The sequence below is a fragment of the Chaetodon auriga genome, chromosome 17, assembly GCF_051107435.1.
Source record: "Chaetodon auriga isolate fChaAug3 chromosome 17, fChaAug3.hap1, whole genome shotgun sequence".
Lineage (NCBI taxonomy): Eukaryota > Metazoa > Chordata > Actinopteri > Chaetodontiformes > Chaetodontidae > Chaetodon > Chaetodon auriga.
In genome coordinates, this window is record NC_135090.1 from 13,924,519 (window position 1) to 13,948,573 (window position 24,055).

Consider the following 24,055-nt stretch of genomic DNA (forward strand, 5'->3'; position numbering starts at 1 on the left):
CACACAGGCTTGCTGGTTTTCCCTCACACACGCAGGGCAGGTCAGCACCTGAGAGCGGAGGTACAGTCATCACACACAGATCGTTGCGGTCAGAGAGTTAACAAGCGCGGGCGTGATGAGTAAGGCCATCGCATTGCTGTCAATGCTTTATGTCGGCGCTGGAGAGCCTGTAAGTCTATAGGGCTCGGGTGAATCACTGCCTTACAATGTCACGGTTTGCACGAAGGGCTGACATCTTGGTGCCTTTAATCAACCAAGAGTTTCACTTAAGAGTCTTTGAAGTTGCTCCTTTTCAAACGGATGTGGATTTCAAAATGAGAAAGATTTCATTTAATCTGCATTTGTGAAAGACTTTTGACACTTTTTTTTTTTAGGATAAATTCCAACAGACTGACACATTTGTGAGCACTTAGTTTGTGACCATGAAAAAGTGTTTAATTGAGTTAGTTTAATTTCGGAAAACTGATTTAAAATGATCATTTGTTCAGGCACAACAAAGAGTCCTATTACAACTTCTGGACAATATGTTTTGCTGGAGAAAGTTTGCTGGAGCAAAACAAACCTCATTAACTTTAATTGTGCTCCGAAAAATGACTGACGCATGATGTCCCCACAGAACGCAAAGGCAGGCAGAGGCCCATTTCCCCTCCCCCCGTTCTCCCTCCCCTACATCTACCCCCATTCCTCCAAAGAGCTGTTTGACATATGCTGGCTGCACACGAACGCCCGTCTGAGGGGCAGAGCTGTGAATCCTGGGAGGGCAGAGGGCTGGGGATGAGCGAGGCAGAGAGCCAAAGGCCAGTGCCTTCACTGGGGCTCCTGGAGCTGGTGGAGGCCTACGACAAGAAGCTGGAGTCGTGGCAGACTGGAACGGGATGGGGCAGCAGAGGCTAGTGCGCTCTCCCAATAGCTGCTCCTATGGGGGGGGCTTCTAATCAGATTTATGCGTGCTTAACTAAGCCCATCGCCTCGCTATGTTCACCTCAAAGTCTCGAGAGAGCAGGAGGGAGTGAGCAGAGGTACATAGCGTAACATGGCATATCACAGTGCTGAGAAGAGCCTATTAGTGTGAGCCGCAGTAATAAGAGGAACTATAGCAGAGTAGTCATGCCATAAGAAAGACTCATCGTGGGGCACAGGGTGCCTCCTTAAAGGTTCCTGATTACACTTAGAAACACAGGCTTAATGTGAAAGTGACGGCAATGCCATACCTAATGGACAGGGAAGCGTGTACGGGCTGTGAAGACAGCTGTGCAAAAAAAAAAGCTCTCTTGTTTGTAATCTGTCTTTTCACTTCCTTCTCATAAGCGAACAATTCTGTACAAATTTCAGTTCAAATTCTAATGTTATACAAGACCATAATCTCCCTTTCCCTCTTGTAAACAAGAGCACTAAAACTCTATTTCATGCCCTTTGTTCAAGTAATCCTCTGTGCCTGTATACAATTAAAACTGCGGGATAATATAAAAAGAAACAATGGGTAGTTTTATTTTTCGGGAAACTCCCCATAGTACCCATTCCCAGGCGTTTTTTTTCCAGATAGAAGCAGATACTAAAATTGCTGCCTGGCTGGCGGATTTCAAATAGCCCCAAATATATTGCCCTTCCTTCCAAAGTTAGGCCAACCAGCATGGCATGACACTCACCACAAGCCAGAACAAAAGCACACAGCAACAATGTGCAGTTGGGAAACGTGGCATCTGCTTTGTGAAGTTCAAGGCTGTATGTCTGAAGCATCAAAAGGCAAAGACGGGATACTGGCAGGGCTTGAGCTGGTGTGTGAAAAGAGCCCGCGAGGACAGAGTGGATGACCTAAACTCTCCCTCCTTCGGCTACTCTTATTTTTTTCCCCACCTTCTATCCGTCTCTCTGCTACTCCAGAGAGAGAAAAGAGGGGCCCACGCAGTGTTGGAGCTGCCACGGCTGCCACTCCAGCCAGGCAAGGGGCTGGCGGCATGGGAAATACAGACAGACAGCAGAGTGACAGCAGAGTGAGCGCTGAAGGAAAGAGGACGGCGTGCATAAAAACAGGCAGGAACGGCAGGTCCTGAGACGGGCAGACAGACCGGAAGAGAAAGAGAAGGGACAGTTGGAGAAATGTGCGAGCAGGGACCCCTCTCTTCAGCCCCTCCTGGTTTTTGGCCGGCGGCCAGCTCCTCCATCAATAGCACTCAGGGAAATGGAGTGGGAGGAAGGGAAAAGAACGGGGAGAGGAGTGTAGAGACGAGGATAGCGGAGGGAGATGGCGAAGTCAGGAGGCACATGAAGAAGATGCGGTGGCTTCGGAAGAGGAAGGGCGGGAAACAGGACAGAGGGAGGAGGAAGGGAGGGTGGTGACGGAGGAAGAATGGAAAAAGGGAGGGAGGGGTTTGGGTGACAGATACTGTAGGTAGTTAAGACAGACGGGGGCAGGGGACAGGAAGGACAAAGCGGAAAAGAGGGAGATGGTGAGAAAGAGGGGGACAGAGACGGATGGAGGGAACAGGAGGGGAGAAAAAGGCTACGGTGAGGAGGGTGGGGGTGCGGAGATACATCATCGAGGAGATTGAGCAGCGGGAGGGAGAGAGGAGACAGGAGCTTGCGGAGAAGGCAGTAACCAGAGTCCTATTGATGTGTAATGAAACCCTGCATCCGGGGAGAGACAACCGGAAGGACGGTCGGATGGAGGGAGAGGAGGAGGAGGAAGAGTGCAGCCGTGACGGAGCGGGGAGAAGGGTGAGTGGGTGAACGAGCAAAAGCCGGGACGCAGGAGGGAATAATGTCATTTGTTAAATAATGCAGGCGGCGAGCGGGAGAGGCAGGAAGCGTGATGGGCACGGAGATGGACGGCTGCCAGCAGCGAGAGGTAAAGTGGCTGGGGAGATGGCATAATTGCTGGCTATGGGCAGGGAGAAGGCTGGGTGGGTGGGGAGATAGACTGACACGCACACACACACACGGACACACATGCAGCTGACTGACAGAGCGCCACACCCCCTTTAAAACAGATAGCCACTGCTGCCACACAGTGAGTGAGAGAGGAGGAGGAAGAGGAGGAGGAGGAGGAGGAGGAGGAGGAGGGAGAGGCTGGGGATGGATGGAGGTATGTGGGAAGGGAGAGACAGATGCCTGGGGAGGGGGGGACAAATGTTTTACAGCCAGGTATTGCTGTAAACCTCCTTCCATCAGATGACACCAATTTCCCAAAATGGTGGATGCTTATCTTGAAATATACCGAAGCAGACAGGGACCCGTCCTTTATTTGGACCAGATCCTGCGTACAGACCAAGACGTCAGCAAACTTTTCCCCCATTATTCTTTTAGCAGGTTAATCCATCAGTGGAACAACGTTTTTTTTAAGCAAAAATGGGCCAAAATAAATCTGGTCCAGTTTCACAGATGTGGATATTTTCAGGTTTTCTTAGTTTACTCTGACCAAGATAAGAAAAAAAAAAAAAAAAAAAAAAAAAACACTTCATACTCAAATTCCAAGGTCACATCGAGAAATATCTTCTGTTGTCGGATGAAAGATTTTCCACCATTTGATGATATTCTGTTCAGCAAATGATTAACTGATAAATCGGCAGAATAATCCATCATGAAAAGAATTATTCTTCTGTTAAATAGCAAAAAAAAAAAAAAAAAAAGCTCTTCATATTCTCCCAGAGCTCAAGGTGAGGCCTTAAAATTGCTTATTGTGTCCAAACAAAACTTTCTAATGACGCTGAACAGAGAAGGGTTGACATGTGAGAGGCTGAAAGCAGCACGTTTGGCTTAATAACACAGTTATTAAAACGTTCCCTTATTAATTTTCTATCAAGCGATCCAGTTACAGACTAATCGTTTGGATGTGACAGTTATCTGTAATCTGTCGTCTCCTCCGGTTCCATCCGTCACATGTTTAATGATGATGTGCCTGCACGGGCTGGCTCTCCAAAATGGCTGATAGTTTCGCAATAATGCCTGTGCGAGGCTGAAAACTGTGGCACATGTCTGGCTCCAGCATAAGCCCAGACTCTCTAACCCACAGTCCTCTAAAACAGCAGGGGCTGCCAATTCAGGATGTAGCGCACGCTGAGTGTGATCCTCCAAAATGGCTGACAGTTTCTCCACAACGTCTACGCGAGTCGGGGAAACTGTGCCGCTCGTACAACCTCCAAAGCCTCGCTAACCCACGGTGCTCTGAAACAGCAGGACCGGTCTATTCAGCCCGGCTCCCTTTTGTGTCAGCGCGGCTGCTGTCGTTACCCCCGGCACGACGGGCCGCCGACGCTTTCTAATGAGTCATTTTTATTCAGGCGATAAGGTCAGCTACCCGCGGCGGCTTAAAAGGCCCCGAGGAGCTGTGGAGTGGCAGCTATGAGATGCCAGACAGACACGCAGAGATACGCTCGCTCCGGGGAGGGGAGGGGGGCTCTCGGCACAGACGTAGGGAGAAGAAACGAAGGTGTGGAAAAACATATAATAAAGAAAACGAGAGAAAAGTGGGGAAGGAGGGCGAAGCGGTGGGTATGAAAGCAAAGCTACATTTCAAAAGAGCCTTCCCTCCTGTCTGTCTGTCTGCCTGCCTGCCTGTCTCTCTCCCTGCCGAGCTGGATGGCTGGATGACTTTCCTTTCTCTCGGTGTCTGGGTTGTGTTAATGTCAGCTGAGAATAGCTTCTGAGGCACGTGTGAAGTTCAAATCTCCGCTGTTGGTTGGCTGAGGGCTTTTTTTTTTGTGTGGGAGCACCAGTGTCAAACAAAGACATGGTGGCAGCCTGGTTCAAAACAAGCTGTTCACCCCCCCCCCCCCCCCCCTCCCTACCCCCGCCCGCCCACCGTGCTCTTACTCTTCTTCTGTTGTTTCAGGTTTACAAGGCACAACAGCAGAGCCCCTCGACTGTTACTGAGCAGACCTCCACCTGGAATTGGATTTCTGTCTTACTAAGCAACTTCAAGTATTAATTCATGTCGAGGTTTCTGTTCGTCCGTGTTTTAATGAGCCTGGACACACGGGTGAGTGTAAATGCCCAAGCTGAGAAAGATTAACTACACTTCTACACGTGTTTTTCTTGTGAGCTGCCCTGTGGAGGACCTCATCAGAGTCCCTCTGTTTGATGCGTAAACAACATGTGAAAATAAATGGGAAAAACTTTCAGTTCAAGGGTTCTTTTGAGGATGTGACACCGAGCCAGCGGAGTGAAAGACTGCAGCTCGCTGCCCACTGACCCACAACAAAAAGCAAATGAGAGTCCTTGATGGTCTGGTCTCACTGGATTCTCTCTGTTTTAAGTGAAATCAGGTTCCGTCGGCAAAGAAAACATGCTTAGTCCTCACATACAAACAGACTAATAAAACTGTCGCCTGCAATTAAAGCAACGAAGAGCGAGGCTGAGACGCTAATGTCAGCCAAGCCAGACTAAATTGGCAACTCTGACATTTACTCCACAAAATGCTAGTGCAGCAGTTTCCTCGCTTCTTTCATTTCGTCGAATCAAAGTGAAAGTTTTCAACATGTAAAATTGCTACATTTCAAGATATCCTTTAATCGTTGCAGGCCTGTTTACAGTGCGCCGTGAGAGATGCAATTCAGTTTATTCCATTTAAATTTAGCTCTTTGGAAAGTCCTCATTTCAGCTAAACACAGATTTCCAAGTATGGGATGGGTGAGAAATAGATCATGCGTACGCTTTAAGAGAAAAACGGTCAATCTTATTCTTAGACTGGCACGGAAACGCGTCTTTAACACTGAGTTTTGTTAATGTATCCTGTGTTTTGAACCAATTTGCCATGTTTGCTTCATTTCCTGCAATTCACCACGTGGCACTGAATAAACTAAATTACAAAAACATCATATTGTGGTGAACTGGACAGACAGATCCACAGAGTACTTCATTGATTCCCTAAGGGAAACACACATAACCTACACTAAACTGACCTGAGGTAAGTAAGAAAATCAAGAATATACACATGAGAGCATAGAAACAACTGTAATGGATTAAAAAAATAGATTAGAATCAAGATAAGGCAGAGCTATCACAGGGCATATTAAAGCAAAATGTGCAAAGTCTCTCAGAAGACACAGCATGATCACAGTTGGTGGTATATTTTACGGTGACGATGCACACGGCTGGGATCCACAGCGGGACGGGCCCCCTGCATTAAGGACACGGATGTGAACTCACCATTGGAGTTTGTGGTTCCGTCATCCAGCTGCCGTTTCTGCGCACTCCTAAACTCCTTCAGGGAGAGGTAAAGCACCTTTCGCATAACCCGCTCCTCCGACCACGGGATCCCATCACTGTCGTCCTGTGGAAACATCCGGGGAAACAGAGAGCGGGTCAGTGCAAACTGCTTCTCAGAAAGGCTGAATTATCATGTTATTGTTTGAGGAATGAAAGCTGGCAGGCAGACGATGAACAAGCCACTAACACAGGCTGCAGGTTTGTGAGCTGGACAGTTGTTTACGCTGAGCTTTTGCCCACAGCATGTCCTTAAACACGTCTCAAGCTCAAGCTAACGTGAGCACAGACTGTCCAGCTTCACCTTCTTCAGCTAATTAGGTGCCACAGTCACTCTGCACCTTTTTTTTGCACTTTGGAAACTCTAAAAACAACCTGGAATAATATCTGTTTACATCAGTAGCTGCAGCCAACTCGCATGGAATTGATCTTTATATCATATATTTGTCTGTCAAAATAGCGGCGGCATATACGGGAAACACAATGATGTTGTACTCAGCGAGGAAATGCACGAAAAGTTATGACGGCTTTAGTAAAGGGAAAGTCTCTGCAGAAAGGGGAATCTCCTTCCATATTGTTCCGCTTGCCACTTCTCGCTACATCGTGACATTAGCATGACACAGCATTAGCATAACATAGCATTAGCTTGCAGCAGCATTAGCATGAGAATGCACAGAGGACTGCGTCTCACCACAATGCCGAGAGGAGAGCGTTATGGTGATGAATAGGTAGGAAGCAAATGAAAAAAGCATCATGGGACCGTGAGTTCATGTGTTGCTAATCTCTCTCAGGGACACTGAGACAGAAGATGTTATTGTCAAAGAGGTCACCAGAAGTCACACACACACACACACACACATGCACAATGCATCCTTTTCCAAGACTCCCCCCAGTCAGATTCAACCGCAGCATCAAACACATGACAGCAGAACGTAAAGCGCATCGAAGCCGCGGCTTATTCGAAACACTATATTCTCACATTGAGAACTTTAACAGCTTCACAGAGAAATATTCCACAGCAACAAGCCTTGTTAAAAGGGTCTTTAGTGAGTGTCCAACAGCAATAACCGTGTACTTCTCTCCCCCCCCCCCACCTCCCTCCCCTACACTCAATGCACTGGCAGCTGTGTTTGATGTCGAACAACGCTAATGACTAAAGGAAATGAGATTAGGACATGAGCAACAACAAAGAGGTATTAATAAATAATGGAAACTGGAAATAGCTTTTTCTCTAGTCAAGCCATGGGGCGAGTGGATTTCAGCTGTAAGGTCTGAGACGAGAAAACACTTTCTGTCTTTGTGCGAAAAGCTAATGTATGCTAATCATCCGAATTTAGACAAAAAAGGACAGTTCTGATCCTGCTGGCTCATCCCGGCGAGCACGCTTCCTCCTGTCTGAGTCAAACGCAATGGAGGAGGCAGATGTGAGAGGCGACGTGAGTGTGTGCGTGCGTGTGTGTGTGTGGGATCATCCAGTTGACTCAGATCGTCTGAGCTGGCCAAGCGGCTGGTGGGCATCATGGTGACATCAGCACAAGGGTGCGTTCAAAATCTCCACCTGGCATGAGAATAATTACTCCAAGACTTTTTTTTTTTAACCGCCGCTGTAACAACAAGATAACAGTCACAGCCTTCCGTTAAGAACGAGTGCACTCTCAAAGAAAACCGGAAAGCTGAGGAATTCAGACAGTAGCTGGTGTAACACACACACACACACACACACTCATATACACACACACTCTGTGCGTCAGCCTGTCTGAGTGTGTGAAAGGGAGAAAGTTAATCTCATCCTAATATTATGCAGCCTCCCACAGCTGGTGAATAAAATGCTCCAGAAATGACTGCTGCTCACAAACGTCTTTCTTTCAGTGCTGCAACCCCAGGTCTCACATACTCTATTCACACTCATTCAAACGCACACACACACACACACACACACACACACACACACACACACACACACACACACACACACACACACACACCGGAGATGTTGTGATGGATAAAAATCCGCCTTCTGATCAGCGCAGCAGACAACTCGCTGCTAATTATAGCAGCATCACAACAGGGTGTGTGCAAGCGTCTCTGCGTGTGTTTACTCCAGAGTTCAGGACACGGAGATGACATTTCTGAACAGGATATATATTCTATTAAGATGAAGTCAGGCGCAGTTCACCGTGCTCAGGGCGTGAACTCAGATCGGCTGCACGCGGCGGCTCCCTGCCCCGTCGCTCAGCACTGCTGCACGGAGTCTCATTCAGCAGGAAGCTGAGCACAGTGCTTCTCAGTGGATCACTTGAAAGCCACAGGTGGGTCACGAGAGACGAGCCTTCAAGTGAGGAACGGCTTGAAGAATCTGATTTATTATCTCCTTCTGTAATTAGAACTAATACAGCCTCGTTCACTCACTCGATTCATTTCACAACTCTTAACATTTTTTGACAATATTGACAAGACTGAAGATGTCGCTTGTTTATTGTGCTTTTGTGTGAGTTTTTTTTTTTTCTTTTGTGTGTGTGTGTCTTCAGCAGATAAAAATAAGCTTTTGCAGAGCATTGTTTTGATTTCCCAGGTCTGCTCAGGGACCTTGGGGACGAGGCCTCAGCAGAGCTAAAGGGAGGGGAGGGGGTGGCGGGAGGACAAGATTAAAAGCTGGGTGTCTGCACATGATGGAGCTGATGGGTGACAGCCACATCTCCCTGCATACAGTACGCATGCTGACACACACACACACACACACACACACACACACACACACACACACACGAGAGCAGACCGTTCAGTGCACCGATGGCTTGCAGCCTCTGACAGAGGTTGATAGGGTGTGTTTTGTGTGTAGCGTGCAGTCCCTCATTACACTGTCACACACGAGCGTGCGCACGCACGCACACACACACACACACACACACACACACACACACACACACACACCAGCGAGAAAGGCAGTGCGAGTATTCAATTATGCCATTTTCTCCTGCAGTTAATGTCATCTAATCCATTCTGTGCGTGTGTGTGCAGGTGCGCGTGTGTGTGTGTGTGTGTGTGTGTGTGTGTGTGTGTGCAAAAGCCTGCCAGGTAAGCACCAATTACCCAGACAGCTCAGTGGCACTCTTTCCCTCCTGGTGTGTCACAAGGCCAAATGTACACTGACACACACACAGCACTGACAGTACATCTCGGGGTTACAAACACTCTCACATACATGGCTTCTACAGTATCCGGATTTCCACCTGACACACACACACACACACACACACACAACACAACACAACACAACACAACACAACACAACACACAGCTGTACTGAGAGGGAAAAAAAAAACTCTTCCCTCCAAAAGTTGACCTTAAAGTTCATCTGTGTTTCTTTTTCTCTCGCTTTCTCTCTGGTTTCCTCACAGTCGTTGGCAGCGTGCCACAGATATTTCCTGCACTGTGTACACAAAGCAACAAGGTCTGGAAAAAAAAAGGAAGGGGGGGAGGGAAAAATGCTGACTGACTTTTCATCAGCTGAGGGGGTGAAGGGCGCTAAAACTCTGCTCTCTTTCAGCTGCAGCACCTTGAAACCTCCCTAATAGCTCTTCATAACTTCAGATCATCGGTTAAATGGGTTTTCGCAACCTTTGCTCAACTGCAGGTTAACTATTTGTCTGACCTGAGAGGTGGTTTGCCGTCTGCTTTTGCTGGATTTTCAGCCTGCCGGTGTGTGTGTGCATGTGAAGGTGTGAAATAAAGAAAGTGATGGACAGCGATAGCGTGCAGAATCCCTCCAAAGACCTACACGCCGGCTGCCAGAGGGGGAGTGCAGCATGACAGAGGAAGGAAAACTCAAATAAGCAATAAAACCAAATTGTGTTGCATCTCAGTTTCTCAGTCAGACATTGCACTGTGCGTGTGTGTGTGTGTGTGTGTGTGTGTGTGTGTGTGTGTGAGGTATTGCCAGAGCTCTTTAGAGACAGCTCTTACACAGAACAGTGCCAGCAGAGCGCTACCTGGCACTGACACACACATCTACACCCCGACCAGCTCCCATCAGGCTAGTGGAATTCCACTAATGAGCGCGGGGACCTTTTCTGTGCACACGCCTGTCTGTGTGTGTATGTGTGCAACCAAGGGACGCGTCAGGAACGTTGTCTGCCTACTGTCACCCGGCAACCCCACCCCCACATCCTTTGGAAGAGGCAGGTAATCCGACCTGCACAAACCGCAAAATCTTTTAGGCATCCACAGGGATACTGTGCCTCTTCCTCTCTCACTCCGTCTCTCTCGCTGTCACACACACACATGCTGTGATAAATCAGACGGCGCTTGGAAGTATACCAACATAATACCTTTCCCGCTGGGCTTCTTTAAACATTTTACCCCAATAAACTTCTCCAACGGGCTGAATCCAAGGGGAGGAAATATCACTGAAACACACACCTGAGATGCTAATTCTTGCAACATTTAAATTCCTTCCCTGACATTATTTTGGATCATAATGATGCTTTCATGCTTCAAATAATGTCATCTCCGGCTAGAGTTTGTGTTTCTTAACTGGCTTTTTTTTTTGTTGTTGCAAGATTATGAAAATATGCACAGGACGAAAAAGATCTGGGGAATAAATACCCACTAGATGTAGCTTTGCCAACAACAGAACAATCATGACCAAGATAAGTGAGCAAGCTGAATTTTGAAAACAGTTCCAGGAACTGGAAGTGACAAGAAGGCAAGAGTCTGAGCAGAATTGATCTATCCCTGCTTTAAATCCCTGCATCTGTTCATCTAACTGGATGAAAAGTGGAGCTGGTTCCACTTCATAACCCCAGCCTTACTCAACAATCCTCTCTCCACAGCAGGCAAATCCAATAACTACGAGAGTTGGTGAGGAAACAAGTGGATTGCGCTGGCTGGGTGCGATAGCGGACGCTAAAAACAAAGGTCCTCGGATGTGCTGTGAGATACGAGAGAAGGAGGGACGACGATGAAGGGTGCCCGATGTGCAGCGTGTCCATTTTCGTGTGAGAAATTGCCTATTTCACCACTCGCTGAAAAACACACACTGTGCCTTTAAGAGCCTCACAGAGCCTCTGTGTTGTGTTCTGGGTCTGTGTGTACAAGTGTGACAGAAAGCCAGCGCTAACGTCAGCTCTGCAGCTCAGACGTGCCAGTGCTGACTGTACGGCCGAGGGGGAAAGCACCCATTCAAAAAGGTGATGAAAGGCACTTTCTAATGTTTGGTTGCAAGTGTTTTACTGCAGTAATTAATTTTCCAACATATCAAATTATAGACACCAAGGCAGCATCCAACAGTACCACAGAGTCACTCATTCACCTTTTGTGAGCAAAACCAAACCTTCCATCTTAAGCATGCATACATTCACACACAGGAATCTGCATATACGTCCATTTCCGTGTGTGTGAGTGTGTGTTTGTGTGTACGTCCTTGCTAGCGGTTCTAAAAATAGCGCCGTGCTGCTGCCGACTGTGAGGATGTCATGGCAGAGGAATGTGGGCCACGCGCCAGCTGTGATCTGCTCCACAAAACCGGCCCAAAATCTGTTATTCTAACACACATTTCCCTTTAGAAGAGAGACGGAGAGACGGATGGAGGAGAAATGTTATTTTAACAAAGCTTGGGTTATTGTATCCAGTAGTCGGGACAGTCTCTACCCCACTGCTACTCTCTTCCCTTTCTCCTTCCACATCTTACTCCTTCACCAACACATGGGCCCCAGATGACTGGCTGTAAGGAGATGACTGCTCAGGGTTCACGAGTGGTGCAGATGACAGCGATAACAATTATTTAATTCCCGAATACATCACTGTAACCTTTTCTCAGGGTCACGGCCAACCGTTTGTGGATTAGAAACATTTGAGGCATGTTGATTACGACCCAGTGGAGAAACAAAAACAACTGCAAAGCATTAAAGAATGCCTCAGCGAGGCAGCAAGAGGTCCTAATTATGCCGCCACAATAATGGAGGGCTCTTCAAAGCAATCTTGTGAGTGAAAGATGCAAATGCAAATAAGAGCAGCTAAAGCAGCATGTTTGAGAAGAAGTGACTCATTAGAAAAACTCTGACTGGGAATTTGGAAACTGTGAGAGGTATTTTTCGAGGCCACGGCCCGCTTTCGATGTAAATGATGGCCGCCATTTCCCAAAAAGCACCCGGGCACCTCGAACAAAATGCGACAAATGCTTTTTAGCAGTTCTTCCATCGGCACAACGCAAACAACCGAGGCAGTTGCTTAAACCAGGCCAACTTCCTCAACTACGAGCACGTGTTCGCTCAAAAAAAAAGCCCACATTCCAATCCTAACTACATCCTGGTCCCCATGTCCCTTATGGCTTCAAGTAGACCGGATGCTTAGCTCAGCTCGGAGCTCAGAGAATAGGCGAATAGAACAAGGTTGTGGGGTTGCCGGGGAGGAGAGGCCCTATATAATCGCCTCATTACACCACAAGCTCACTGCATCGGAATGTGTGTGTGAGTGTGTATGTGTGTGTGTGTGTGTGTGTGTGTGCGCAGCCACAGGGCCTTCCCTTTAAACTCGCCATGCTGGGATAGCCCCAACATTTTGAGCAGAGAGATCCAGAACATTTCCATCTGCAGCAGAGGAGGAGAGGAATGCTACAAGAGCTGAAGGTAGCTCCTGAAGTCACGTAAACGGCTTAAGCAGCAGTTTGCCCGTGAGCAGAGAGGCCGGTGAACTTCCTTGAGCAACAGCAACATAACAGCACTATAAAAAGAAAATAACCACACAGATGCTTTCTGAAAAAGAGCCATTTTTAAACAGCCCACATGTAAGAAACGGGGCGCGTGAGCTCAGTCTGTCTCCACCTTCCCTCCCTGTACCTACACATGCCGCCGATAAAGGTCTCTCCCTCAGAACAATGGCTTCTGTTTGCAGCCTGGCCGTGATGGTCTCTCCTGCTGAGCTCAGTGTCACGCACACACACACACGCACACATGCACACAAACCTCCCGCGTCTGCACTGTCAATCATATCAGCTGTCTGCATTTGCACACTCATGCACGCACGCGCAGTCTGAATCTATCTGAGCGTACATAAGTGACAGACTGCCAGCGCCATTCAGCCCTGTCGAGCATAAAACGCTATCAGGCTGGTAAAAAGTAGAGCACAGAGAGGGAGGGAGAGAGAGAGAGAGAGAGAGAGAGAGAGAGAGAGAGAGAGAGAGAGAGTGAGAGAGAGAGAGAGAGAGAGAGAGAGAGAGAGAGAGAGAGGGAGAGAAGGAGAGATGGAGTGAGGGAGAGAGCTTTTAAATACAGACTGTGACCGAGTTTATTTTGACTGAAAGAAATAAATGTCACAGTGCTTTGAAGATCCTGTGTGTGTGTGTGTGTGTATGTGTGTGTGTGTCTGTTTGTATATGTGTGCGCATGTGAGCAGAAGAGGCTCGACTGGCTGCATAATAAAGGGTTTAAATTGACTGGCTTGCCCACCCACACTGGCTATGTGGCCAGCTGACCCCATGTTCCGACCCTTAACCCCCCCCCACACACACACACACACGCAGCACCTGACACACACCTCCACCAAGAGTGATAGATGTCCGACTTGAAACGCTGTTTTTCAGGTGTTTGCTTTTCTTTGTTTGATTTCAGACGAATGGATGAAAAGCTGCATCACTGTCTGACCCCTCAGCTCCCACACGAGCGCCGCATACCACACGCGTGACTTAAAAAAAAAAAAAAAAAAACACACCCCCGATCCACCCCCAAAACCGAAATGTAACCAACCGATTACTCCATCTCTTGCTCAGACTTCAGCCAAATCTTTTATTAACCTCCAGAGATGTCTATAAAGCAATCACGCAGTATAAACTGTGGTGTTAAAAACTTGAAAACAAAGCGGAGGAAAGAAACGAAACCCAGAATAATGAGGAAAAGCATAAACCCCTCGCTAATCTCTTCCACTTGTTTGCGTCTCACATTCCCGCACTGTTACAGCAGTATCGTCAGATTATCTAGCAGAACGTGGAAGGAGCTCTGCTTCCGTCCTCAGCGCACACACACGGCGCGCAGCACCAGAGGAGCATTACCATAAAGAGCCGAGGCTCAAAGCAACTGTTTCCTGTTCGTTCAGCGCTGCTACGCCAAGACAGGACGGTGGAATTGTTGTTGTGGGAATTTTAAGTGTCTCTCATAAAGTGAAATGTGAAAGTAACGGCGTGATATCGGCTTTGCAGCGGCGTCTCTGTCAGTTTCGCAGCCCTGTTGCCATGGTTTTAAGAGCTCAGTTGAGGAAAATTCTTCATATTCTTAAGTTACATTTGGCAGGTTGAGAGGGCTGACTGTCGAGGCAGAGGACTGGACTGAAACACAGGTCTCGTGGTGGAAATGTGTGTTAAACTATAGCGTAAAGCAAGCCGTGTGTGTAGTGTGCGCCGTGACAGGTTGCATAACAAATGGCCCCCATTCAATAATAACACCCTCATTCAACACACTTACCCTCCAACTCTGTCACAATATCATTTTCACTTTGGCTACTTGCCGCTGACCGGAGGTTTGACTCAATTCCCTGTGCTGCGGGCACATGCACACAAACACCGACTCTGCAGCCGCGGTCACATGGACGGCCGGTTCTGATCGACGGCGCTCTCCGACACGCCGTCATTCATCACGGTAGCGGCGGCGGTGGCCCCTGTGCCTCCCCGCTATTCCCTCGGGAGGCCTGAGAAGACCCCGCTGCTGATCCCTCTTAACGGAGCTGCAGTCGGAGCCTTCTCTCCTCCACACATAGAAATGTGAGGTATGACTTCTAACATCAATAGCAATTTATTTCCTTTAGAATCGCACAGCCAAATGAATGTGTTCCTCACAGTCCGGGCCGTGTGACACCCGGCGCTGAGTGTCTCTGGAGATTATAAAAATCCTTCCACATCATAATACAAGTCCCAGCAGGGCATTTACTCACTTAGATTGATGTGAAATTGTAATCCTATGCATTCAAATGTATTCGAAGCTGTGTTAAAGGTCACAATATGGAAGAAATATCTGCACTGCTAAGGTACTGTTTTGTTACATGAGTATGTATTTTAATGACAAATAAACATGTTGTCCTGCACACTGCCTGAGGCTGTGGCAGTGCTAATGGACAATCCTATAAGAAATGTTGTCTTTCTTTACAAGCAGGGTCTAAGTTCTGCCATTGGACCCCTAAAACAAATGCACTTTGATTGTTGTGAAGGGTTTTAGGTGCATTTAAAGCCCTATATGGCTGTGAAACAAACTGCTGTAGGCATGCTTATTCAAGTAAAAACACTAAAATATATGAATTTCATATGAGAGCAATAACATATTAGCAGAAACTAGGCTATAGCTTTTCGAGCCTTTCTTCTGGCCTTTAAACATGGCAGCACTCCACACATTCTCTTGCATATAAAGTATATGGCATGCTTAATACTAGCAGAAACATGGTGCATGTGCATACATCTACAAGCACACACACGATGTCAAGCATATGCAAGGTACGTTACAGTGTGTAAACATACTGTGGCACAGAGCTGAAGCCCTCCCACTCCCACAGACACGAGGAGGGGGGGGCAGGAAGGCAGAAACAGGAAACAGAGTAACCTCATTAGCCTCGTGCGTCGCCCGACAGGAACAGCCTGCAGGCTCACAGGCTTATAAGAATATACAGAGAACCGCCGGCCTCTGGTCAGTTTATGCAGCATCTGTCTGCTACTAGCAGAAGATGCCATTTGTATGGAAGCAAGATGGTGTTAGGATGATGCCTGAGGGGGGCTTCTAGAGAGTCTCCCTGTTAGCCTTGGATAGTCAGACTCATCAGAAAGACTGTAGGATTACATCTGGAATCCAGTTAGGTAAGGCTGTAAACAATCAGACAGGAAGAGGCTCACAAGAACCATCACACACGTGCACACAGACACATAACAACAACAACAGCAGCCCATAGCCCGAGGCTTTAGGCTCATTTACCCTCGCAGAACTTTGCACGAGCTCAGACAAGCAGCTTTACTAGAAAGACTCATTAATTCCCCTTTCCACAACCAGGACATAAAAACATATTGAGCGTGTGAAAAAGGCCGCCGCTTGCCCACACAAGTGAGGAGCTAAATGGCTGTGTACCGCGAGACACGAGTTAGATTAACGCAAATGAGGTGAAAAAAGAAGCCACTCCAGAAGCATCTCCCGCTCGGCACAGCCATGCCTAAAATGTTGTCTGTGAGCATCTCAATCCTGCTCACGTCTCTGTTTAGATTTAACAAAAGCAGAGGAAAAGAAAAACAGATGGACCTCTGCGCCTCCCCAGCTCATCTCTCGAGCCCCCCACCCCCACCCCCGCACCCCCCCCGCGCTGCTGCCAACCAAAAGAAGTTCAAGCTCAGCACAATCATATTTAGATACACTGAGCCTCTGTGTCTGTTGATGCGAGTGCGATTAAGTCTTTAGAAGATCGATAATGGTGCTGTAGTAGTGGCCTTGGCCAGGCCTGCAAATTAAGTTACTTACAGTATTTGAAGCTGCAAAAGAACCTCTTTTTGTCATACGCCAACTGTCTCCCACACACACACACACACTTTCCTACATAAACCATTTCCCCCGACCTGATCTACAATCGTGCATTGTGCCTGCATTGTAACAATTTACAAAAGCAGCTACGTGGGTAATAAAAGCCACATTTACCTAAAATGTTTGCAAAGTTTTGTTTAGGACCCAGGCTTTTCTTTTTCCAGCAAACAAACAATGCCAATGTTTTTGCCATTTGACAGCACTTTCAAGGACCTGAGGCCCAATCAACCCAAAATCACCTGATGTGTTTTGAAATGTTGTCTTATAATGGGAAAAATAATGACAAAAACAGCGTGTGACGTCTTGGAAAATGTGTCTGATAAAATTAAATCTAGCTAAACTAAATGACGCTATCTGTGCACTTTTGCCTTTTGGTGTTTTTTTATGTTAGGTGTTGGCCTAACCTCAGTCTGACAGCAGGACCACAGACATCACGTGCTGATGAAATGTTGGTTGTGTGTACATTGGTTCCCATGCCAGCATCCCTATGCAAAGACATTAACCCGGATTTAAACAGAAGCATCATGTATCAGCCTCTACCCTCCAACTTTTCTCCTGGCACCGGGCCACCGACCAAAGTCTGTGGTCTCACATTTGCTTTGGAAGCACAACAGACCGTGAAGCAACAGCAGCGACGGAGCAGCTCCACATACGCATTACAGCAGATACAGTAATACAGCATTAGATCGTGGTTTGAGATCAATTACACAGCAGAAAAACAAAACAGCTATGGTGAGACGGAGAGACACGTTCTGAGGAAAGGTGTAAGAGGCAGCTGAGCAAAGCAGATAGCAATGCAAGGCCCATAATGCACCACTGCATTACTGCGTCCTCGCTCCCCCTTTCTCTCACACACGCATGCAGCTGACGCACTGTCCAGTGATATTCATTGAGATGGATGACCACCCTTGAACGGCCTGGATCCATGCAGTCACACTGCTCCAGCCGTGTGTGTGTGCGCACATACACACACACACACACACACACACACACACACACACACACACACACACTGACATTTTACATTTAAATGGAGAAGAGAAGAGAAGAGAAGAGAAGAGAAGAGAAGAGAAGAGAAGAGAAGAGAAGAGAAGAGAAGAGGACAGTGGCTCCTGTGTGGCCACTCTGGGCTTGGTGCCGGGTGGCATTGGTTGGCATCACCCCCTCTGCAGCTGGTGGCAATATTAACCCGCCTGTTGGCAGACGGCTGGTGGGGGCATACAGGCAACAACTAGCCAGGCTGGAGGTGGGGCAGCGCTCTGTGCCTGTGCATGTGTGTCCTGAGATGCCCTCTGTTGGCCCTGATGCGAGTGCACACTTGTGGCCAAGTCTTGAGGGTAAGTCTGACTTTGTGTGTGCACAACTATGCGCACATGCCCTGGGTGTGTGTGCGTGTGTGTGTGTGTGTGTGTGCGTGTGTGTGTGTGTGAGACTGAATGAGTCGGCATGCAGCTGCTTGCAGTGGTAGATGGCGTGAGGATCGAGTCCAGAAACAAACCAAACTGAGCTGAGATGAGGACATGACAAAATATTGGCTGGCGTCCTGGATCCCATTTGAAAACTCAGTGCAAACTCAGGCCTGTTGATAACCTCGAACTGCAACATATCAGCTCCTACAAATTCAGGCTCTCTGGCTTTAGCTCCACTCCAGAATAATATACATTTCTCACAATGGAGAAGACGGCCTTGTTTGACTGAAGGCTTTGTGTTGTTGTGTAAAACAGAAACACATTTGCTTATCCCTTCTGACATATGCACAATTGAAAACAGCACAAAGACAATACATTTAATGTCTTACGTCAAAAACTTCAGTGATTTTTGTAAATTTATGCTTATTCTGAATTTGATGCCGGCAACATGTTTCAAACAAGTTGAGACAGGAGCAACGAAAGACTGGGAAAGTAGTGGAACGCTCCAAAAACACCTGTGCGGAACATCCCACAGGTAAACAGGCTCATTGGTAACAGGTGATAGGATCATGATTGGATATGAAAGGGGCATCCTCGAAAGGTCGTTCACAAGCAAGGATGGAGCGAGGTGAACACACGATGGGCTCAGGAACACTTCGGAGAACAGTCAGTAAACACAGGAACTGTACACAGCGTCCCAACTTTGGGTCGACGTCTTTTCACTGCAGATGGAACTTCACAGCAGTGTGCTTTAAGAAATTACTGTCATTAACAAGATTCCTCCTGGGCAACTCAACAAAAGTAAATGTGTCTCTTTGATAGCTCTAACAGTTGACGTCCTCCACTAGCGATGCAATTAATGTTACGCTATAAAAAAAAAAAAAAAAAAGATCTATGCGAGGACAAAGCAAAGAGACCCATTTTCCACCAGTGTGACTGGGGCTGATGACAGCAACAACACAGTAGTTTGTACAGACCATGTAAGGTCAAGTCTCTCTCCGGCTGACAATCTCACTAACAAGCACGTCACAACACAGCGCTGTTTCTGCACCGTACACACACACAAACACACATACTGTATCTACACAAGACCGTCTCTGAAGGACTTAAAAGCTCACACTATACAAGTGCTTGCCTGGATCATTACTGGCAGACTGTGTACTGTCATGCAGACACACACACACACACACACACACACACAGAGCCAGGGCCAAGAGGTGCATATCCAGGCCTACTCAGAGCAGCTGCGTCTGATGAGCGAGTCGACGCTATCTGTGAGAGTTTGTGCACGTCTGGATGCGTATGCGCATGTACAGTCGAGGGTCGCTAATTATATGCCTTGAGGTGTAGCTTACATACGAATCAAAGAAACCATCGGAGTCAAGAAAGAGGCACGAGACAGGAAACGGTACCTCCTACACATCATCCTTTCAAAGTGCAACAAACAGGAACGTATCTGAGTCCCGCCTTCGACGTGTACCTCACCCTGCAGGAAAGCTGAGCGTCTAATTCAGAATATACGTATGTCAAGTGTTCGGAAAAAAGAATGACTACATGGCGGCTGAAATGTTTTAGATGGCATGCAATTAACAACACTCTGTGTGCCATTTTTCCTGTAACTTGCCAGTCAAATGAGACCGTTCCAACAAAGCAATAATTAGGCAACATTATTATTTCATAGTAACACAATTATTTTGCAGTCTCACATTGCTTAACGGGGGCAAAAATGAATCAAACTGTTGTGAACAAGCCACAAATATCACTTGGGTGACGAGTTAATTACCCAATTTAACAAAGCAAATAATTACACTCCGGCTGGGATTCTAGTGAACTATTTTCCTTATGGAAATGAGACTCCATGTGCACAGGCTTGCGTTGCATGGTGGGGAGCTGACGTCAGCAGAGCTGTTCAAAGGAGAGCTATGTGGAAGAGCTGGGGTGGGTCAATAGTTAAGGCCTGTTATTAGTTTGTCGCCTCCCCTGGTCATTGAGTGGATTCAGTAGGAAAGAGGGGAGCAGGGGGGAGTGTGTCAGCGCCGAGAGGCTCCTTTTGTTTTCATCTGGCTCTCACTTTGAGGAATGTGAGATGCATACCATGTTTCTCATCCCAGCTCAAACATGCCAGTATGCATATGCCATTTATCTTTAATGGATACATGCATTCAAGTACACGAGTGTACACACACACACACACGGCAAAAAGTCTGATACCAAACTTAGGCGTGCAGGCATTAATCACAAACAACAGGGGTCGTAGTAAACATAATGTCAGACAGGACACACTTCTGCAGAGCTGAGGGGCCTTTCTTCTGGATGCACACGCGCCAACACTTCAGCATGTAAACCACATACACGCAGACACATGACCGAGTGTTTTGTTCAACAAAATGGCTGCCTTGTGGCCTTTGCAATCCCAGTTACATACCATTGAGTTTTTCTTAGAAACTGGCAACAAAGACCAACTTAAGTCCTCTCAGTCATAAGCCTTATGGAAAAGGCAGCTGTGACTGGTGTGCAAAATCTCAAACGAGTGGCAATATTCAGCGAGTGAGCTGAAGTGGACCAGAGCCCAAAAAAAAAAAAAAAAAAAATCTCATAAACTTCAGTATTGTCAAAATTACCAAAGCTAAAAGAAAGTGAGCTGCAATGAATCTTTAATATGAACAATGAGAGGTTGCAACAGATGCACAGTCACATACACACACACACACACACACACACACACACACACACACACACACACACACACAATTACACACAAACACCTAAAATCTTTTTATTTACTGCACCATTTAAAAGACTAAGCTAGTCCACAAGCAAAGTGCTAGACAAGCACTCTGTAATAAATCTATAACCGTTCACAGGGGAATGGAAAAAGCAACCTTTACAGCGCAACCTCTTATTCACACACACCTTCTCGCCGTTTCACTCTCTTTATTGTCGTCCAGATGCATTCTGTTTATTTACCCCGACACTGTGGCCCAATTTAGCCCGAATAAGGGAAATGAAATCAGGCCTTGTGAAATCGCTTCACTTCCCAGCCCTCGTTTCGCCCATTAAATTGTCATTGTTGGCCAGCCATTTACGAGACGCAGCAAAACAAATGTAACGCTCAGGGAGCGCAGCAGAAAGCCAGAGGACATGGCGGAAATTACAGCACACTAGGCGGGTGGGAGGTGGGGTGCGTGGGCTAAATGAGAAATCATTTGCTGAAACGTTCAATGAGATGGATCGCGGAGTTTTTAGCGGTGAAATGGGGTCACGCAGGTACTGAGAGTGTCGGCAAGAAAAGCGCCGTGGCTTTAAAGTGGACCAGAAAGCAGCTGTATTTATGTTTGACAGTGTTCAAAACCTGCCTGTTTTTCATATTCCTTCCATTTCAGCTCAATTTCACTGAGAAATACAGGGAAATACAGATAAACACCAAAAAAAAACCCACAAGCTAACCTCTTTATTCCCTTTCAAAGTCCAGATGCGGTTAAAGCTCTGCATCGACCTCATGTCCTGGGCCTCTCCACGCAGAAGTCCAGCTAAAGGTCAAGGGTCGAGGGCAAGCAGGTGGCCAGAAGGGGTCAAAGTTGACCTCCCAGCTGACACATCAGTGGGCGGGCCTGAGCCACTCTGCTCAAAGGACCTGTCAATCACAGTGACTTATTTGCCATGCGTCGATCTCGGCTGGCCCCAGGGATCCGGCTCGCTATTTCTCTCCAGCCTCTTTACCCCCCGACCAGAGCCAGATAAGGGCCTCTTTACATGACAAAGTGCTGTGGAAGACCCGGGCAGAGAAAAGAAAGAGGTTCCTTTCAGTCGCCGGTGGGGAGCAAATCCTCTGCCCACAAGAGGTTATGGTCACATGGTTCCAATTTAAAACTCAAAGGTGAAATGGGAACTTTGGATTCCTCGGCCTAACATCATATCGAGTATCTTGCACCAGCTTGATCTCAAATTAAAGTTAAGCTGCCATGGCCACGATGTCCTAGATCACTGCTTCTAATCTTGAAAGCTTTGAAAATAATGTCCTGAAAGCTATTCTTTCATTTCTTTCATTCCCAGCCAGTCACGACATAATAAACACTCTTTTTAAGTCAGACTTTGTCATTGGAACGGCAAACATTCTGCACGCTAGAAACCAATTAGACCGGGCCGCTCTGAAACGCTGAAACTCCGAGCTCCTCTGCAGCCCGTGTTGCAGCTTTAGCACGCAGCTGTAAGCTCGCTCACCTCGGCCTGAACCTCGCCCTCACTAATGATGCGCAACGAGCTTAAGTTATCGCTGCCGAAAAAGAAACAGAAGTAAACCATCTCCCTTTTGTCTTCAAATGAGCTCGGATTCAGAGGGATGTTTTGGCAAGTGAAAGCGAACGATTTTAAAAGAGAGAAACACGATGTGAAAAGGGGGAAGCCTGGTTTCCATGGTTTGCAAAACCTGGCAGACAAACAAGGCGTCTGTTATGAGTAGAATTTCAAAAAAAAAAAAAAAAATATTAGTACAGGGAAGATGGAGGATTTGGGGTTTGATTTTGTTTTGAGTCTAGGCTGGAGAAACTCCCGATCGAGCCATCTGCCCGTGTGAAAGGAATCAGAGGAGTCAGACGGTTTCTGCCAGCAAGAGAGAAAAGAGGAAAAGAAGGGATGTCACAGGGGAGTTAGGAGGAGGAAGAGAGGGAGGGAGGACAGGTAGGCATTGTGTCTCCAGTTCCCCTTTCTATTCATCCACGCTGGTTCCTTTTGGGCCTCCTGGGGGGATGGTAACTAAAGAGGGTGTTAGAAACGTCTTGCTGCTCTGAGGCTGTCATGTGCGGACAGAGGGAAGTTTTGTGCGCGGTGCTCTGCGAGGATGAAGGAATGCAATCACCTGGCATCTGCAGAGGACAACAGAGCCCGCTGGATGTCAACAGCTGGAGCATTTTGAGGAGACGTGTCGCACGTTCGCTGCCGAATGCGGCAAAGACAATGGCGTTAGCGGGGAAACTTTGATTAGCCGGCGAGCCTTTGAGCAGGCAGCGTCCATGCACTCAGACCCGAGGAAAAAAACAGAAGTGTTTACAGTCCCACAGAGTTATTAAAATGGTGATTGCTGCGTTACTACTGTGCTATGGGGGGCATTTAATTTGAGACGAGGTGAAGGTATGATGACAGGTCGTCCCACAGGCCCGCTGGTATTTCTCCTTGGGGAAGTTGATTTTAAACAACCCCCCCCCCGAGCTCCCCACCATATTTCACACAGACTTTTCAAATGCGCGCAAATCTTCATCCATCACTGACAGCGGGGCAAAATAAACAATCATACCGCAGATCAATCACTGTCTGTTTAATACTGCGCTGCGCCGCCGCTGCGAGGTGGAGGTTTAACGCGGCGGCATGCGTGCCCACATACGTTCACAGCGTTCGTGTGCAACGCGCATACTGTTTCTGAGCGTGTGAGCGAGAGGGGGCTAAGTAACACAAAGCAGACGGCCCTTCTCTCCGTGACTTTGAATCTGAGCTCTGTGGACACGGAGTCTAACCCGGCGACCAGTGAAAACCACACCAGAGCCTCATTGTTGGCAAATGACGTACATGTGGCCAACCAAGTCCAAACCCTTCCTTCTTCTCTTTCTTCTTCTCATTAGGTGATATGACACATTCATCCTTGTGTTTAAGCTCTAGTGCACCACCTGAGAGGACAGCAAACAAAAGTTTCAAATCCAGATTCTGCCATACAGAGAAATCTCTGACGACCAGAGTTGGTGAAACACTACTGCAAATATGGCGGCAGAGAAGTGCATCGGGTCCTGTGCTGATATCGGTGCTGCCAGTGACTGATCCTGTCTTTAATATAAAGCTCAGATCTGGGCTCTCTACCGCCGTGTCTGCCTTAGAACCAAAGTCTACTGGCCGTCATCACCTGGCCTTCCCTCCTCTCAT

At 47.4% G+C, this 24,055-nt stretch overlaps 1 protein-coding gene across 1 annotated transcript in view; it reads right to left on the reverse strand.

Moving 5' to 3' along the window:
* jarid2b (jumonji and AT-rich interaction domain containing 2b) overlaps window positions 1-24,055 on the reverse strand; it is a 102,868-nt gene that overhangs the window by 46,546 nt on the left and 32,267 nt on the right. The window contains exon 2 of the mRNA XM_076755182.1: window positions 6,145-6,268. Coding sequence (XP_076611297.1) covers window positions 6,145-6,268 — 124 coding nt within the window. The remainder of the gene's footprint in view (window positions 1-6,144; window positions 6,269-24,055) is intronic.